General features: G+C 42.8%; 1 protein-coding gene across 2 annotated transcripts in view; it reads right to left on the bottom strand.

Moving 5' to 3' along the window:
* The window catches only part of si:dkey-34d22.1 (discoidin, CUB and LCCL domain-containing protein 1), a 95785-nt gene that overhangs the window by 49147 nt on the left and 27087 nt on the right, over nucleotides 1-19551 (bottom strand). For both annotated transcript variants that reach the window (XM_028819131.2, XM_051936272.1), the window contains 2 exons: nucleotides 9019-9070; nucleotides 3218-3290 (listed from right to left, as the gene is read on the bottom strand). In XM_028819131.2, the coding sequence (XP_028674964.1) occupies nucleotides 3218-3290; nucleotides 9019-9070 (125 nt within the window). The remainder of the gene's footprint in view (nucleotides 1-3217; nucleotides 3291-9018; nucleotides 9071-19551) is intronic.

Genomic DNA, 19551 nt, shown 5'->3' on the forward strand with positions numbered 1-19551 from the left:
ATGTCAATATGGACCAAAATCCCTGAGGAATGTCTCCAGCACCATATTGAATCTATCCCACAAAGAAGTACGGCAGTTCTGAAGGTAAAAGGGGGTCCAACCCGGTAATAGCAAGGCGTACCTAATAAAGTGGCCGATGAGTGTAGTTTGAGTTATAGGGGGATGAAAATTAGGGAAGTGGTGTCTACATGCATGATGTATCATAGAATGAAGTCATAAAACATAGAAAAGACCACCGTCTGTACAATCTTTTATTTTAGCCACCAATGAGGTTACATACTACATGAAGCACATGTAGTGGAAGATAGATGGCGCTATAAAGCGCTAACCCGACTCTGACAGACACTAGAGGCACAAGTCCAAAAAGCACATGTGAATTTATTTATATACAGTCTCCCCAACAGCCCAATCACACACTTTCCTTTCTTTATTTTACTTTCATATTCTCTTTCTTTATCTCTCAGTCCTTTTCTTTTCTCCTCCACTCCTCCTCGGGAAGTTTCGTCCTCCTCCTCCCGACTCTGGCTACCGGAGTGGTGACTGCTGGCTCCTTTTATAACACCCCCGGAAGTGCTCCAGGTGTGGCGGAAAACCCATCCAAGAGGGCTCAGCAGCTGTTGCAGCACCCCCTGGTGGCACCCCTGAATCCCAACAGGGCTGCACCAAACTCCAACTCCCATGAAGCCCTGCAGAAGTCCAAGGCACCATTGCAACCCAGGGGGGCTGCTGTCTAGCGTTCCGGGGAAGGTAACGTTCTGACCACATTTGCTCCCCCAGTCCTCCCAGCGTGGAGGCGTCCCGGCCAGGCAAGGACCTTTTCTGGTTTTTCTGTCAACATTTTCACAGTTTTGTCACATGACGGCTTCCTTGCAATGTCACTCTCTAATGACAATATGCATAATGAATTTAAGCACTCTGCAGTAATGGCAGACCGGAATTTGTTCTTTATAAAGGATAGCTTTGAAAAATTCCTTACTGCTTCACAGCTCATGTGTAAATTTTTTTTTAAATTATTTATAATTATTTTATATTAAATATTTTTAGAATGAAACATCTTTAATTTGACCATATATTTAGTTTACAGCTTAGCCTATATGACACTCGAATAACCTTTTAATTTATATTTTAACTATTATTTTGTATTGATTTAGACTATATTAATAATATTATTTTTTTAAAAACCCATTCTCATACAGTAAGCACCCAAACTTTTAAAGCAATGTGGATTCAAAGTCCCTTTTTGGGGCCCTGAAGCTTAAGCTTCATTAATTTAAAGGTAGATCCTCCTCTGCTTAAATGTGTGACACTGTCATCCTATCCTTGTGCTCATTGATATCTTGCTGACTTCCGCTGTTATAAAGGGTGGCGCATGAAAAACCGAACCGTCTCTGACCGGCTGGCTCAAGCTATTATACAGGCGGGTGCCGTCACAATGGCCAACAGCCCCAACTGTACATTAGTAAGGAAGCTGTGAGCCAGTGGGTACACCGTCTTTCAACAAGATGGAGTGACATGTCACACTTCTAGCGAGTCACTTTCTCGAATTCACAACGTCTTCACAGAGGAACGAACTGTCAGCAAAGGTTTGTGGCCACCAAGATCACCGGACCTATCCACTTGCGAGTTTTACCTGTGGGGCAATCTGAAGGGAAAAGTGTATGTCAATAATCCAAAGACATTAGAGGAACTGAAGGACAATATTCGGAGTGAAATAGGAAAAATTGAAGCAGCTGAGCTGTGTTGCATCTATGACAATATGGTGCGATGTGCAGAAAAGTGTATTGACGTACAAGGAAATCATTTCCAGCACCACCTCTAACCAGTAAGTACAGATTTTTGTATTGCATATCTTTCGTTTCGTGTACGGGCTAAGAAACGTACGTCGAAGTTGGAGTCGGAGATGGTTCGGTTTTTTGTGCGCCACCCTGTATTACAAAAAAAAGGCCTTTAATGACCTCTTGGGCACAGCCATCAGCAGTGTGTGTGTTTGCAGAGAGAGTGTCGACCTCGTTGAGAGGTTTACTTACCTTGGCAGTGACATTCATGTCTCTGATGACTCTTCCTGTGAAGTCAGTAGACGGATTGGGAGAGCATGGTGGGGTCATGAGGTCGCTGGAAAGGGGTGTGTGGTGCTCCCGATATCTATGCAAAAAGACGAAGGTCCAAGTCTTTAGAGTTCTGGTGCTTCCTGTCTTGCTTTATGGTTGTGAAACATGGACGCTATCCAGTGACCTGAGATGAAGACTGGACTCCTTTGGTACTGTGTCTCTCCGGAAAATCCTTGGGTACCATTGGTTTGACTTTGTGTCGAATGAGCGGTTGCTCATGGAGTCTCGAATGAGGCACATTACCTGCATTTTGAGGAAGCGTCAGTTACGGCACTAAGGCCATGTGGCGCGTTTCCCCGAGGGTGATCCGGCTCATAAGATCCTCATTGTTGGGGACCCAAGTGGCTGGACTAGGCCAAGGGGTCGCCCACGTAACACCTGTCTGTGGCAGATAGAGGGTCATTTCCGGAGGGTAGCACGGGACCGCGTGTCTGCCTGGGGGGTTGCCAACCGGGATCCCAAGCTGTTTCGATGTGTAGTGGGTGCAGCAACGCACTGTACCAGTGCATGCTCCCCAACTTGACTTGACTTGACCCTGTATTACTGATCTCTACTAAGGCTTTATTTAAAGGCTATCTTTCATTTAACAAAAAATCAATTGATTGATTGGTTGTTGAGAATAAAAGGTGGTTCTTAAGGGCAGGGGATTATAAATATAATATAAATACTCTTAATTATCTCATCTCACCTCTTTCTCAGTGCTGATTTAGGGTTGAGGGGCTCAGGACTGGGCACCCGTCTATGGCATGGCACCCGGACACAGGGGTCAATGTCCTGTTAACTTAACCTTCATATCATTACCATTTGGAAAACCAATGTAGAAATGCTAACCCCACACCAATTCAAACCCAAAAGGAAACTCAGTACAGTAGCTTTCCCTTTAGCTAAAATAAGCACAATAAAGGGGCTAACTGATGAAATCATCTACCGCCAGCCATTTATGTTAGTTATTTGTCATCTGGTGTGATGTGTTTCATTTCAAATCACCACTCACCATGAGTCACCATTCAGATTTCATAACCTTTAAGCTCTTTAAACAAACACAGTCATTAACATCCTTCTCACAGCTCACATGGAGAATAAAAAAAAAAGAAAAGACTTTTACTCACGTCGCGGTATCCTGGATTCGGCGTCCCCCACACATCACCACTGACGTTCCCACAGCCAGCCGGGCAGTAAGCGCTGAAACGAGAATTCCAGTATTATTGAAGTAGAATGACTGGGCATACTGGGCACACTTCTGACACTCTGTCTGAACCTGAGAGAGGAAACCAGAATTCTTTGGAAAAACCCACACATTTACTGGGAAGAAAGTGCAAACTCCACCCAGACAGAAGATCTCAAAGCCTAGTCCTGTAGCTATCAGACCTCTGAGGCACCACTTTTAGCACATTTTTTATCCATCCATTTTCAAAGCCCACAGGATGGTGTGGCTTATCTGGTAAATTATCAGGGATGGGATGTAAGTTCATCAGAGATTATGATCACACCTTTAGTCATTCACACAGAGAAAACTGAGAACGGACATTTAGCCTAACACATACGAGGGTTGTCTGGGTTCCGCGCGGAATCACTCGAAATAAGTAGCCAAGGATTTTTTTTTTCTAACTTTCTCATGTACTTCGATCATTTTTTAAACTTTTTCCAAGTATTCACCGCCAACATCAATGCTCTTTTGGGCTCTTCTGACCCACGCCGCAAAACACTCGCGAAAGGCTGTCTTTGGGAGGTTGTCCAGCTGTTCTTTGACAGCTGCAATCAGTTCTTCTCGAGTTTCGAAGTTGTGGCCTCACAGGGGTTCTGTCACCTTCGGGAAGAGCCAAAAGTCACATGGTGCAAGATCAGGCGAGTAGGATGGCGGGTTCAAAACGTTGACACCACTGTCTTCGATGAAATGCTTCGTCGCATTAGCCGTGTGGGCTGGCGCATTATCATGATGCAAAAAGTGCCTTCGCAAGTTCTTGGACCGGCCTCTAGCCATCTCAGAAAAAACGTCAGGCAGGCACTGAGTGGTGTACCACTCAGATGTCACAGTTTTCCTCTCCATCAGCGGAATTGACGCGACAATGCCATCGATGTTGAAAAAGATGGCAAACATGGTGCGTTCCACCGAGCAGATTAAACCATCAGAAAAGTCGTAAAAAATCATCACTCGAAAGTCACGCACGCACGGAGTTGGGAGCTTCGCTGCTAGCGCCGGCTGCACACTCTCAGTTCGTTTGCTTCTCGTGTTCATTCTGAAGGAAGAGAGGGAGCAAAACATCTGAACAAAAACATGCAACCACTTGAATAATCCCTCTACACAGCAGAACAGGTTTCGACAGGCTGACACTCGACAAACGATAAAATTCTGCGCGGAACCCAGACAACCCTCGTATGTGTGACAGTCTGGGTCGGCTCCACTCTCCTTAGGAGCTTCAGGAACCACTTGGACCCAGAACCGCCAATAACGTACCCGAGGATGAGCCAGGCAAATGAGGACACAGACACAGTCAGCAAGGGGCGGTGCAAAAAAAACAAAACAAACTGTGTCCAAAAGTACAGTGCAGATACTGTATCTTCAAATAAAAAATCCATGAAATGATGTGAAAAGTGGAGGTTAAAATGTCAAATGAATAACTCCAAAAAAAACAACGTTACAATCATGGCAGAAATCTGTCCATTAGTTTAAAACAAACACACGAGTCCCAGTGCAGCTTTCTAAAACCCAACGTCTCCTCCGTGTACCCCGAATGTGATCCATCAACCTGAGGAGACGTCCTTCCGACAGGCATATCCACCCCTTTAACTGGGCTCAGGCCCCTGGTCCTCCGACTCCCACTGCCACTCCTCGGCCTTAATCAAGAGCCTTCCTTGAATGGTCAGTCACTCCTGCTCCCCAAAACGCTCAGCGGGAGTGACCCTCAGTCACCTCGTGAGCGACGGCCACACGCTCCTCCTTCTGGGACTTTTCCTGGCTGCCTGCCTCCACTCCTTCCCACATCGGCTCTTCTCCCAATCCTGGATTCTGATAGCCGTCCCTTTAACTTCCCACTCTCGTTCATTTTTTCACTGTTTTTTTTTTTTTGACCCTGATTTCACTATGCAGGCTCCCTTTATAGCACCTGCTCTGAGGTGTGAATGAAGCACTTGACCCAACCCAGTCACATTTGTATGGGTATGAGCGATCAGCCAAGCACCCCAATCAAACTCAGAGTGGCACATATCCATGCCCTGCACCCCCCTGGAGCCTGCGTGCTCTGGGATTCCTGATTATTTATTTAAAATTGTGCTTCACCACAGACATCTCTTATCACAATATGTCTTTGGAATGTGTGTGTGTGTGTGTGTTGAGTAGGAGCTGAAGAAACTTCTTACTGGCATGGGGAGAACATGCAGACTGCACACAAACAGTGACCAGGCCCAAAATGAACCTAGGATCTCGGAACTATAAGGGCAGTCTAAAAGAAATGACCAGCATGCCTTATTTTGTTCATTATAGCACCTTTTCTGTTAAGGACAGTCATTTAATGCATTTCATTAGCATCCATCTATTCATCCAGCTCCTGGACTTGGTGATTCCATTGCAGGGTTAAGTGGAGGCAAAAGGTAAGACACAACCCTGGACAGGACACCAGTACATTGAAGAGCAACTTCATAGACACTTCCACACTCAATAATAAGATTACAGTTTTTGGAGTCTCCAGTTTGGTGCATTTGGGGAATGGGAATACACCACTTGGAGAGAGGAGTCGTTTTTGCTCCTGCCTGCACTCTCATGCTTCCAAGTCTTGGAAAGCCGGCATGAAATACCAGCTGTTATGAAAGGCGCTGTATACCGAACGGTCTTTTAATGTACACCAATGTTTGGAAAGGTGGCTGCTTTAACTCAGAAGGCTCTTAATAAAACTAAAAGATGCTCACAGCTTTGAAAATATTAAAAGAAAGGTCAATTGTGCTGTGTTGAGACATGGTGAGACCACCAAACCCATATAGAGCTATTAAGCTAGACAGGCTAATTAAATGTAAAATGGGAAAATTCTTCCAGCTTTAAGCATTACATAGGATGCGGATGTAGGCAATTATAATGTGCAACAGGCCACAGAAAAGAGGCACAGCTACTTCCTTTTGCATTTACCCCGATGTAGTAGATAAGAGAGGCACTTAAGGGCTACAGCGCTTTTGGCATGAACATTCTGGTGGAGTCACATGGACTGGGGTGAGAGAGAGAGAGTGACTACCAGAAGGAGCGGAGCCATCCAAAGACGCCATGCAGAGGGTGTGTGTGTGTGTGAACGTGGAAGAGTGAGTGGCATCAACTCCCCGCCAGCTTAGCTTTTTACTGTTTTGTCCTCCATGCCCATCTGACCACAGCACTGGACTTCTTCTTACAATCATTAGAGACTTAGCAGTATAATCCATAATTAAAAGGCTCTACTTTACTTTATCTGTTACTTGTCTATCTGTAAAAAGGAAGTGCTTATTGATTTATTCTTATTTACCATTTTTGTTATTTCATTTATTTATTCATTCATAAACACATTTATTTTTAAGGTATTCTTTTTCTTTTTAATTGCACTTTTTTCTTTAACATCTCGTAAAAGCACTTTAAGCAACATGCTTTGTATGAAAATGTGCTATACAACTAAAAGTTGTTGTTGTTGCCGTTGTTTCGAGTAAGAAGGACAAAGTGGCAGAGAGACGACCAAGCACTAAAAGGGCAGAACTTACGAGATCCACACCTCAGCTTAAACTACTTGGCCTGCTGGTGGTCTTGGAAGGTCTCTGGCTTGGATCCACTGACCAAGTGGGGGTAATTGAGTGCAGATGGTGTTACCTCTGACCACCCAGGAGGGATATGACCCTGGGAGAAAAGGCAAGTATTCTCACTGAGCTACTGTACAAGTTTGGAGCCATCTATTTGCATATTATGGAGGGTGAGAGGAAGCTGGAGTTCTCTGTCAAAAATAACAAGTAAGCTACATATAGACAATGCTGGGAATTGAACTTGGGTCCCGAGTGCTGTAAAATTAACTACCATACTACTGCAATAAAAACATATCTCTCTCTATTATAATAAAAAACCCCGTGACCCTGTGTTAGGATATAGCAGGTTGGAAAATGACTGACTGACTATAATAAAAACATCTTGGGAGACGAGACTTTTTATCCTGCGACGAGACGTGATCTTTTGAAGAGACTTTTTGGTATGAAGTCCCACGAGACGGTGACTTTTACCATTAGATTCTTTCAAGTCACGCCCTACTTACAACCATTTTCAAACAAGACCACGGTCCTCTCACCTCTCAGTCTTATGAATGCTTTTGTCAGACACACTTCTTGCACTCTCAGCTCTTATAAGTTTTAACCTTTTCCTCACCTTAAGTTCTCAATTAAAGAAGACGTATTATGTCCAAATCTTATGGAAGAACTTCATCATGAAGGATTATCAACAGAAGAAATCAGTACATGGGCAATCCTAGCACCGAGAAAAGATGAAGTCAAATGAATCTACGCCAGAAATGTCGATCGGTAACACAGCAAAATGGTTAAATGCGTATCAATAGACTATGCTGAAACAGTTGGTGGTGATGGTGCGGAAGATAAAAACAACAACTTACAATATTACAAAGAATATCTACAACCGTTAACACCATCCAGTCTTCCACCGGCCAAATCACTGTAAAAAGAAGGATGTATCCAAGAAGGGTAACGTAGTACATCTCCTGCGGATAACATTACACAGCAAAGGAGATCTTGATATGCCATTCGTATTAAAATGTTTACAGTTTCCCATTAGAATAGCTTTTGCAAAGACAATTAACAAATCTCAGAGCCAAACATTTGAAAAAGCCATTTTATTTAATAGAGAGAAAGAAACAAAATGCAATCATGGGCAGTTATATATCACATGGATGCAAATGTAACACTTAAAAATGAAAATCTGTTTGAATTACATTCACATCCCCATACGTGAGTGGCAAAACCGCAAAGAGGCTGGCGCATTGCGCTGGCCAGGGGGTTGGCGAGCAAAGCGAGCAGGGGACAAAGCCCCCTAGTACTCTTTAATTCAAATGTTAATGTCAATGCCTTTAAATGTAACTCTGTGGCACCACTGGGCAGGTCTGACCATCTTATTGCCATCTGTTACCAGATGGCAGCAGTTCCCTTATTATCCAAGCCAGAAGTTCTTGTTTGTGCTTTTGAGGGGTTATTGTTTTTTATAATATTATATTTTACCTGAGCTTCTGTAACTAAGTAATTCACTACATTTTTCACTTTGTGTATAACTGAAAGTGACAAATAAAGTCTGATTTTTGATCTCATTTGATTTTGTTTTTTACAAAATGTTTGCGACAGTAGTCATTAAGGAAAACAGCCATGCATACAATTAGCACTAGTGAAGGGCTTTTTGATTGTTTTCACATTTAAAGGGGCTTTTTAATATATAATGCTGAATTTATGTTTTATGGGTTTATCCAGAATATACATCCTCAACACTGAACTCAAAGGGGGTTTGGGATGGGAGCCCCCCCTATGTATTTGAATGCAGTGTCATTGAAGTCCCCTATAGCGTGTACCCCAATCTTGATTTACTAAAATGGCACTCCATGTTGTCCATAATGCAGGTGTAATGGAAAAGTACAGAGCTTGTGCCACTTCAGTTACATAAACGGCGTCCCTCACGTAACTTTCATAATGTCAGCGCCCTTATGTTGCTCAATGGATTGACCGGCTCTGTTTTACAAACTTGGCACAGGCATTATAAGTTGCTTACTACAGTTGGCTTGGTCAGTGAAATTTTGATTTGGGGACAAATTTTTTCCCCTTGATGGTAGCTGCACTTTATTCCATCCTGGGCATCACTGGGTACCCCTGCTAGTTTGAAATAAAGATTGATTGATTGACTGACCAACAGATACCAACTTACCTAAAATGCTGCTCATGCAGATGGCTGCCACGTTCCATACAGGATATCAAATCTGCAAAACAATGGAGCATATTTAGTTAAGTGCAGAGCACAAACTGACGCCCTAAGTAGAATCATCTTGGGGATGAGACAGTGCGGGTCGGCTCCTGGCTCCCTCTTCTATTATGGGAGCGTCTTGAACCCGACACCGTCAGTACCGTAACCGAGATGAGCTTGGCAGATGAGGACAAACACACACGAAGCAAGGGGGTGGTGTAAAAGTGATCAGTGCTTTTATTAAAAAAACAGCAAATCCAAACAATGTCCAAATTGTCCACAGTCCCACGCCCCCCCCACACAAAGACGTGAATGTGGTGATTACTTATTTAAAATGCAACACAGCCACAGACCTCACTTTACCACAGGGGATCTGAGGTCTAAATGGCAATAAAAAATAATCCACAACCACGTGCCAGCTAGGCACTGTAACATCAGGCAATATCTGTTAAGCACTCAAAATCAAAACTATTACACAAAATGCTACTCCCTTGTTACTCCTGTAAACTGCTAGCTTTAGAGTAGTAGCAGCAGATGTAGCGTAGGCTAGCGTACTGGAAGTTATACAAATTTAGATTTCTAAACACACCTGCAAGTGCAGAACGAGCTGCTTCTTTATGCTTTCATTTTTTTTCTTTTCTGTGCTCTTGACTGGCATTGACTTGAAGCCATCTCTCTACTCATTAATCAAAACTTATGACAGCAGGTAACTGTCAGCGATGTTAAATTGATGATTCACGAACACAGCAATAGCTCCATTTGAGTTAAGCTGAAGACATCCAGATCTCTGCTCCATTGAGGAGGTTGTCACTTTAAATTATACGTCAGTGATGTAACACAATATGCTTAAGATTAGGGGTGTGGGCGGAGGTATCTGACTCAAGTCAAGTAATCCAAGTGACGAAAATGTGCAATTCAATTGGCTGTCCAGCGGAGCTCTTTAGTCACCGAGGTCTGAGAACCCCCAAACGGACACCCCACCCCCACCTCCAATATCAGTCCTCCAATCACAGGCCCCACATACAATGTATGACCTGCATACAGGAAGGGACAGCTCTGGCACACAGTTAGAACAATACAGTTGTAGTTAATGTGAGGCTAAAAGAAATGGCAGCTACGTTTGTAAGAAGATAAGCTGTAAAATATGCTGTCGAACTAAATGGTTTACCATCACATTAACTGAAAAGAAGCTGAAAATAACTGGAATTAAGTGAGTTGTTAAGGAAGAGCCACAGGAGATGTAATATTCAGTACTCAGTATGCTCAAAACAGTAAATGTGCTAACGCTGACACATTTCCAACAAAATCACAGGCGAGGCTTCACAGCACCCAACATCTCACTACACATCTACGCAAATCACTAAACTAAGTTAACACTATGGTCTAATAGGAAATGCCAAACATCTAATACAGGAATACTGTATGGTCGAAGTGTTTTAACATGAAACATATACGCAGACTGCACTGCTTGTCTAAACACTATTTGAGGCCGTTATGCCATGCAGTGATGCAACAGTCTAAATGATAGCAAGATCTATAAATGAATCATTAAGCTTCAGTTACTGTCCTCGTGAACTGACAACGGCAATGTTATCTTTCTGTTTTCTTTCAGCTTTTGTTTAGTTTCTTTTTCTCTCACTCCTGTCCTTCCATAGTTATTTTAAGGAATTCATCAAATGCATGCGTAGAAAGGGGACGCTGCAACCCCGAATGTTTAAAGTGCATGAACTAGAGGAAATGTAAGAAAGATCCATTTCCCCTTAGGACACAGTTTTATTTATCTATCTTTTTATCTATCATATAATGCCTTTTATCTATCTATCTATACAATACAAATTGGGTGCGGGCTTTTAAGAAGAAACCCTGTGGACGGAGCCTTTCCAGCTGTGGATTTTGCCACCATTCACTACAACCTTTTTAGCAAGTTGTCCCAAGAAGTGTATTCTCATTTGTGAGTCATGTGTTCTACATTAAGTAACATTAAAAAATATTGGTTGGAACATTCCTTTAATGTACCCTGCAATGGACCCTTTTTGTGCCCAATGCTGCCAGGCTATGTGCTAGGACTTTAAACTGGTTCAGCAGGTTAGAAAATGGACAGATGAAATGAAGTTAACTTTATTTGCTTGATTGCGCAGTTAAAGAAGCTTTGGCTTGTATGATTAGCTGGTCTCACGCATGGGTACTCGGGGCTCATCTGAGGTATGTACTGCCACCCTGGTTTGAGAGGGGGCACTGACAATAACATTATCCTCTTCTGTTCCCTCCATGGTGCTGAGAAGACTCTTAGTGACTGGATTTTGAGTCCACCCCCTCCGGTCCCCCAGCTATATACCCTGCGGTCCCCAGAAGGAGGCGTCACTTGATATAAGAGTACACTGCAGGACTGAGCTCCTAGCACAGGGAGGTTCTCTAGCCTAAGTCAACCCATTTTTTATTTGTTTCTAGTGGCATCAAGTGTGTGTTTTGTTAATAATTTTCAGTTGATTAAATGGTAACGACGGGGTTGGCATCCCAACATTTAAGCTAGTGGATCTTCAATTCTTCAATCAACCATACTGGTCAAGCCCAGAAAGGACCAGTCTGCTCCAGTGGTATTGTTAGGCTTCAAGTACAAAGGATTAGATGCCATTATGTGCTGGAAGATATCAAACTGAGAATGTTCACACCTACCATCCTTTCCTAAATTTTACATACAGTACATGCGCACAGATCTTCTAATACCAACATAATTCAACTGAGGGTTGCATGGTGCCAGAAACAACAACCCTAAGCCAGGTGCCAGACCTTCACAAAGGCAAACACATGTACACTCCCTCAGACTGGCGACAGTGCCAATCAACCTGACCTGCATGTATCAGTGGATGAGAGAAGAAAACCAAAATAGTGCATGCATAGCTAGGAGGACGTGCAGACTCCGCAAACATGAAATGTACGCCGGGATGCTGAATCCTTGAGGCAACAGCAATAACCACTGTGCTGCCATAAACTGCAGGGTGTCTCTACTTTAGTCACATTTCAAGGTCAGGTTCATCAGAACTCAATGTGTGCTCAATTATGGTGTTATTATTCCAAAATGGATACAGAATTACACACATTTAATCTAAATATATATTAAAATCCTCACTTCTTGAATTGTTCTGGGGGGTCAGTTGATAAAAACGCTAAATTCAACTTTTGTATATCCAATCTGCAGCAGCTTCCGGGATATGGGGAAAGATTTTTGGAGGGGTTACAGTAAGTGGCCACATTCTCTTGTGAAACATGCATAGGAATGCCTCACCAGTGTCCAGTGCTTCCTGCCATTTCCACCCACCAGACATATTTGAACTCTGAGTCACCAACTGCTGTCTGGCTTCCCAGAATCAATCAATTAGATATTCTGCCTGGAGAGACATGTTTGTTACAATCGTCTCTTGGGGGAGAATGTGGCAAAATGGTTTGCTTTCCTGTGAATAAATGCGCAAAGATGTTTCCTGTAGCCCCAGCAACTGCTCTTCTCCCACTATTTAATTTTCTTTGGGCAGAATCTATTATGTGTTGAGCTCGCGCCATCTGTCCTCCATTCATCCATTCACTCGCTGTTTCCAAATGCCCACTTTGAGTGATCAACGGTTGACTTTCCCCAATTCATGTGGTGTTTCACTGGAGCATATGATATTATTTATCTTGACTTTCAGAAAGCATTTGATAAGGTGCCACATGAGAGGTTGGGTATCAAACTAAAAGAAGTGGGGGTTCAGGGTGATGTTTGTAGATGGGTGCAGAATTGGCTCAGACGCAGAAACCAAGGGTGTATGATGTGAGAAACCTTATCAGAATTGGCCGACGTTAAGAGAAGTGTGTCTCAGGGGTCAGTGCAAGGGCCGCTGCTATTTTTTATATACACTATATGGACAAAAGTATTGGAATGCGTGACCATTACACCAACAGGGACTTCAATGACACTGCATTCAAATACATAGGCTTTAATATGGAGTTGGTCCCACCTTTGCAGCTATAACAGCTTCCACTCTTCTTGGAAGGCTTTCCACAAGATTTTGGAGTGTTTCTGTGGGAATTTGTGTCCATTCATTCTGTAGAGTATTTATGAGGTCAGGCACTGATGTTGGACGAGAAGGCCTGGCTCACAATCTCTGCTACAATTCATCCTAAAGGTGTTCGATGGGGTTGAGGTCAGGGCCCTGTGCAGGCCAGTGAAGTTCTTCCACACCAAACTCATCCAACTATGTCTTTATGGACTTTGGCTTGGTGCACTGAGTCACAGTCATGCTGGAACAGACAAGGGTCTTCCCCAATCTGTTTCCAGAAAGGTGGAAGCATAGCATTGTCCAAAATGTCTTGGTATGCTGAAGCATTAAGATTGTCTTTCACTGAAAGTAAGGGTCCAAACCGAAACTCTGAAAAATAGCCCACATCATTATCTCTCCTCTACCAAACTTCACAGTCAGGCAGGCAATGTTCTCCTGGCATCTGCCAAACCCGGACTCACCCATCTGACTGCCAACAGAGAAGTGTGATTTGTCACTCCATAGAACACGTTTCAACTGCTCCACAGTCCAGTGGTGGTGTGCTTTACTCCACTCCATCCAGTGCTTGGCACTGAACTTGCATGCAGCTGCTCGGCCATGGAAACCCATTCTATGAAGCTCCCTCCGTATAGCTGATACCAATTGAAGTTTGGAACTCTTCAGCAATGGAATCAGCAGAGCACTGGCGACGTTTACGCACCATGCACCTTAACAGTCATTGACCCCACTCTGTGATTTTATGTGATCTACGACTTCATGGCCGAGTTGCTGTTGTTCCTAAACGCTTCCACTTTCCAGTAATACCACTTACAGTTGATCATGGAATATCCAGCAAGGATGAAATTTAACAAACTGTCTTGTCAAAAGGTGCAATCCTATGACAGTACCACCACGCTTGAAGTCACTGAGCTCTTCAGAATGACCCATTTTGTTTCAGAAATGTTTATAAATGGAGACGGCATGGCTAGGTGCTTGATTGTATACACCTGTGGCAATAGGTTGGACTGAAACACCTGAATTCAATAAATAATACTTTTGTCCATATAGTGTATATAAATGACTAGCCATCTCCCGTGGCTTCGCCCTCGAAGTAGTGAAACCGGACAGTGAGGAGGGCCCGGCCCAGCTCTCTACTCCTGACATCACTCTTCCCCCTCCCCTCGGCCCGCAGCCTCTGCCTCGGATTAGCGCGAATACATCGCTCCTGCAAGCGAACTATGATTCTTAGTGCAATGACGGAAGTCACAAAATCAACCCGGAATGTTCAAGCAAATTATAGAAAAAAAAAAGATCTAAATCCGTTAAGTAGTTCTCTCGTTCGCTAACTAAGCGGAGTTAAGGTTACACCCCGAGGCAGACACGTGAGTGAGGAGGGTCCCACCGCCTGATGAGTCTCTCTCAGGTTCGCGCTAATAAATCGGTACCACAAGCAAACTATGATACTTAGCATGATGAGAAACTTGCAAAATCAACAGAGTGTTTAAGAAAATTATAGAAAAAAAAAAACGTTAAGTAGTTCTCTCGTGAAAAGAGGACAGACATACAAACGGGTCTAAAAAACTATAAAGAAATTTTGCACTTGGACCACAAAATTTTTAAAACCGTTTCTTAGCCAGCACCTATGGGCCAAGGGTAACCTACATTCCAAATTTCAAGTCCCGTCCTCATGGTTAGGGAAATTTTGTGATGAGTGAGTCAGTGGTATTTGGTTTATATATATATAGATTTGGATTGTAACATAAGTATCAAGCTGGTTAAGTTTGCAGATGATACCAAGCTAGGCAGATTGGATTGGCAGATAATCTTGAATCTGATGAACCATCACAGAGGGACTTGGTCAGCATATAGGCTTGAGAAGATTCATGTGAATTCATATGAAATTTAATGTCATTAAATGTAAAATATTACATGTAGGAAGTCAAAATGTTAAGGATGAATATACAATGGGAGGTCTAAAAATGTAAAATACACCTTATGAGAAGGACTTAGGGGTCGTAGCGGACTCTACACTATCAACTGCCAGGCAATGTTCAGAAGACGTTAAGAAGTCTAACAGAATGTGAGGTTATATAGCGCCCTAATGTGTGGAGTTCAAGTCCAAGGGGGTTCTGCCTAAGCTTTATAACCCACTGGTGAGGCCTCACCTGGAGTATTGTGTCCATCCATCCATCATCCAACCTGCTATATCCTAACTACAGGGTCAATCCCAGCCAAAGCAGGAAACAAACCCTGGGCAGGGTGCCGGCCCACCGCAGGGCACACACACACACAGCGCACACTATGGGACAATTTAGAATTGCCAATGCTCCTAACCTGCATGTCTTTGGTCTGTGGGAGTACCCGGAGGAAACTCACGCAGACATGGGGAGAACATGCAAACTCCATGCAGGGAGGACTCAGGAAGCGAACCCAGGTCTCCTAACTGCGAGGCAGCAGTGCTACCCACTGCGCCACCATGCCGCCCCTGGAGAATTGTATGCAGAAAAGCAAAACTGATCACAGAAGTCTACAGAGAGTTCTTTGGACTCAATGGCTCGTTTATTGTCCTGACACATGTTGTAAATTGTCCAATCAACTCAGTTTGTCAGAGGAGGACTCCAATCAAGTTCTCAACACATCTCAAGGCGAATTAAAGCAAACAGGATGCACCTGAGCACAAGTTGGGGTTCCCCAATAAATGGTCTGAATGAGAGGTTTCTGAAAACATGTTTTTACTTTGCCATTATGGATTATTGAGTGTAGATTGATGGCAAATTTATCCACATTTAAAATTAAATCTACATCATAATAACGTGTGCAGGAAGTGAAGGAGTCTCAGTGCTTTCTGAATTCTATTCTGTACAATACTGTTTTATTCAAAATGGACTGCATCAGCGCCTCTGATGCGCACCTCTTAAAATTAATAGCTCAGTCTATCCATCCAAGTTTTGAATGCACTGTATATCTTACTGACATATACTGTACATTAAATATGTTATAAAAATAACACAAACATCACATTTCCTTAATAAATGCAAGAAGAATTCAAGCACAGCTTACTGACATAAAGTACGAATGTGCAATACAGAGCATGCTCTCCATTTTTCACACGTCTTACATAAAAACAAAAAAATTAAAATTTCCCACACATTTCAGTTTTCCTTTACAAATTAAATAGAAACTTTAAAGACTTAAGTGAGTCAGGTATTCAGTTGGTGGTTTTAAACATAACTTGTAATTAGAAAGCCACAATTTGCTTTATGGTTGCAGTGAAGTCTCATGTAATGCCATCCTTTGTGAAAACTGTAGAGTTGTAAGTGCTGTTGCCTCAGGGCACTGACTGAATGAACAAATAAAATGGATATTGACGGTAAACATGTTTTTCAAGTTTTTGTTTTATTAGTGAATGCTGCTACAACTTTGCTGAAATGCTAAAGCATCAAAAACGGTTTCTCGTGTTGTAGAATAACTAAGTATGTATCTATTTGTGCTATATAAATATGGCAATGTCACCAGCTGACCGGTTTGATGAGGACAGTCTAATACTGCGTTCCATTTGAAGTGGGAAGTCAGAATTTCCACATTCCTAGTCGGAAATTTTCAACTGGAATGCTCCCTTAAGTCAGATTTCCCATTTGGGAAATCAGGGATGGTCTCTCAAGCCTGAATTTGTCCGATTTCAGATCAAGACATCAATTCAAAATGGCGACATACACAGCAAAACTTTAGTGAAAGCTGTAGTATTATACGGTTTTTAGCACGTCTGTCTATTTGTGTCTCATTAAATCAGTCGTACACACAGTACTGTCCAACCTCGACCCGTGGACATCTTGCTGCAGTGTTTGGATTCACCAAATACTGTATAATGTGTTGTTATCAACTACTGTTTATTTGGATGGAGCGAGCACAACAAAGGTTTGCCTGGGCACGTCCATATTGGTTTTATTGGAATGCGGTCAACTCGGGTGTGACATCATTCCCAGCTCCGACATCTGACTTCTAAGGTAAATGGAACATCCACACTACTATGTTTTAAGTTAAAAATAGTGTTTTTAAGTGAAAATGATCTTCGTCTACACTAACGCTTTCACATTGTTTAGAAAGGTTCCTCCTGCCCACGCTAAAACAACCGAAAAACTGTACAACATAGCGCACACATCTTTGAAGAGATAGTATTGCAAACAGCTACAGGATTTATCACAAAACTGTAGCGACCAGTAAACTATTTGCCTTTTGCGCATTTATGCAGCGTTCAAACTGTGCAAAAAGCAAATTAGGTGCACACAGTTAAGGAACACAACAAACACCATTGGAAAGCAACTCCTCTGTGTTTGCTAAAAACTCTGCTCAAAACACATTATTTTAACATGGATATTCTGTATATGTATTTAATTATCATTATTATTCATGGTGGCTCCAAAATCCGTACTAACTCCTACTTTCTCTGCTGTCCTTTTCCGGTTTTCTGTGGTGTGATCTGCGCCCCCACCACCTGATCAGAGCACCGTGCTGTCCCTACATTGATGGACTGAAGGCCAGAGGTCCACATGGCCATCATCATCAAGTTCTTCCATGTGAAGCCTGAAAACCATGAGGACTGATTGAGGTCATTTATGTTAGGTAGAATGCCTAGTAGGGGCTGGGTGGTCTCTGGGCCTGGGACCCCTGCAGATTTTGTTTTATTTCTCCAGCCGTCTGGAGTTTTGTTTTGTTTTGACTGTCCTCCCTGGCCATTGGACCTTACTTTTATTCTATGTTAATTAGTATTGCCTAATTTTATTTATATATATTGTGGCGGACAGCCGGGTCCCATGCCTGGCAGGGACACCCCTTCTGCATCTGTTCCGGGGGAGCAACCATGGGCAGCTCAATACCTCCCTCCGGGACGCTTGGTGGCAGCCTACCTGGCGGACAGTGATCCCCCAACCTGTCACATGGCTCCATGGGAGATGGAGTCCTCCACAGCCTGGTTGGGGGCTTGGATGGCCACTAGGGGGAGCTGCATGGAGTCAGCAGCCTGGCTGGACGAGTCTTCAGCCCCACCCAGAAGTGCAATTGGGACCAGGTGGTCAAGCACCTGGAATGCTTCCGGGTGGGCTATAAAAAGGGCCAGCCACCACTACTCGGGGAGCCAGAGTCAGGAGGAGGAAGACTAAGCCTGAGGAGGAGTGGTGGTAAAGGAGAGAGGATTGTGTTGTGGAATAGTGCTTGTGGACTGTGTATTGCCTGTGGGTCACGAGGAAGACGTGTGCCCAAGTGTGAAGAAAATAATAAAGTCTGGTTGTATTTGGTACGTGCCTCTGTGTCTATCTGTGTCGGGTCGGGCGCCTATATAGCGCCTTTGTTACTATATATATATTTTTTTTTTCTCTTCCTTTATCCTGTAACGCACTTTGAGCTATATCTTTTATATGAAAATGTGCTATAGAAAAAAATGCTGTTATTGTTTGCTATGTCGGAGTATGTCTTTCTTCCATAAAGGGTGATCAGTCAGGGAATGAGACGCTGTAATGAGCAGGATCCAATCAGGGAAGTGTCACGTAATCAGCACAAACCAATCAGAGTGTGATTAAAGTCTGGTTTATCATAAATCTATGTTTTACCCATCCACACTGCAAAACCAAGCTGGTGTTTCCAGAAGAAGGTTTATGGATGTGGTGAGAGAGGACATGCAGATGATGGTGTAACAGAACAAGATGACGAGGACAGAAAGATATGGAAGAAGATGATCCGCTGTGGCAACCCCTAACGGGAGCAGCCAAAAGAAGAAGAAGAAGAGAGAGCCTTCAATAGCTGAAAATGTGAAGGTGGGATGGACAAACCCCTAAGACTAATATCTGTGTTTTTAAATGAAAATGCAGTAGTGTGAACGAAGCATAAAGGCAAAGAAGAAGGTACAAAGCACATGTCTCACTGCAGTCGTGTACAATCCAGACAAAGAAGATGCTACGGTTTAGCTGGTGTTTTCTCTCTGGCTCAAGTAATGTTTGATTTCATTTATAATTTTTGTTATTGGCAGAGTGTTCTGTTCTATTCTGTGTTATGTTTTGAATATTACTTTGTTTATTTGTTATGTGTGTTACTTTCATTTTTGTGGTAATGCATTTATGTTTAGTTATGTGCCCAATCCCCTTAAAATTAGTATGTCAGGAGAGGAGCCACCAGACCTTGCAAAGTAAAGTGAGCATTTTTTGATTTCCTGTTTTTTGTGAATTTTTGCTACTGGTTATTGGATTTTCCTATTGGTTTATGGATTGGACTTGTTTACCTAAGGTTGCATTTTCAAACAAACAACCCCATTTGGCATTTTTTTTGTATTATTTTTGCTTTAATTTTCTTTGGCATTTTTTGTTTTTCCTTTACAAGAAATAAATAGTTTTTTATTTATAAAGACTCACCATTGGCCTAGTCCTTTAAGCTAGTGGTTTTAACAGTTTTGTCTCCTATGAAAAGCATTTTAGATACATTTTGAACGTTAAGGATATTT

Source organism: Erpetoichthys calabaricus, chromosome 14 (genome assembly GCF_900747795.2).
Source record: "Erpetoichthys calabaricus chromosome 14, fErpCal1.3, whole genome shotgun sequence".
Classification (NCBI taxonomy): Eukaryota; Metazoa; Chordata; class Cladistia; order Polypteriformes; family Polypteridae; genus Erpetoichthys; species Erpetoichthys calabaricus.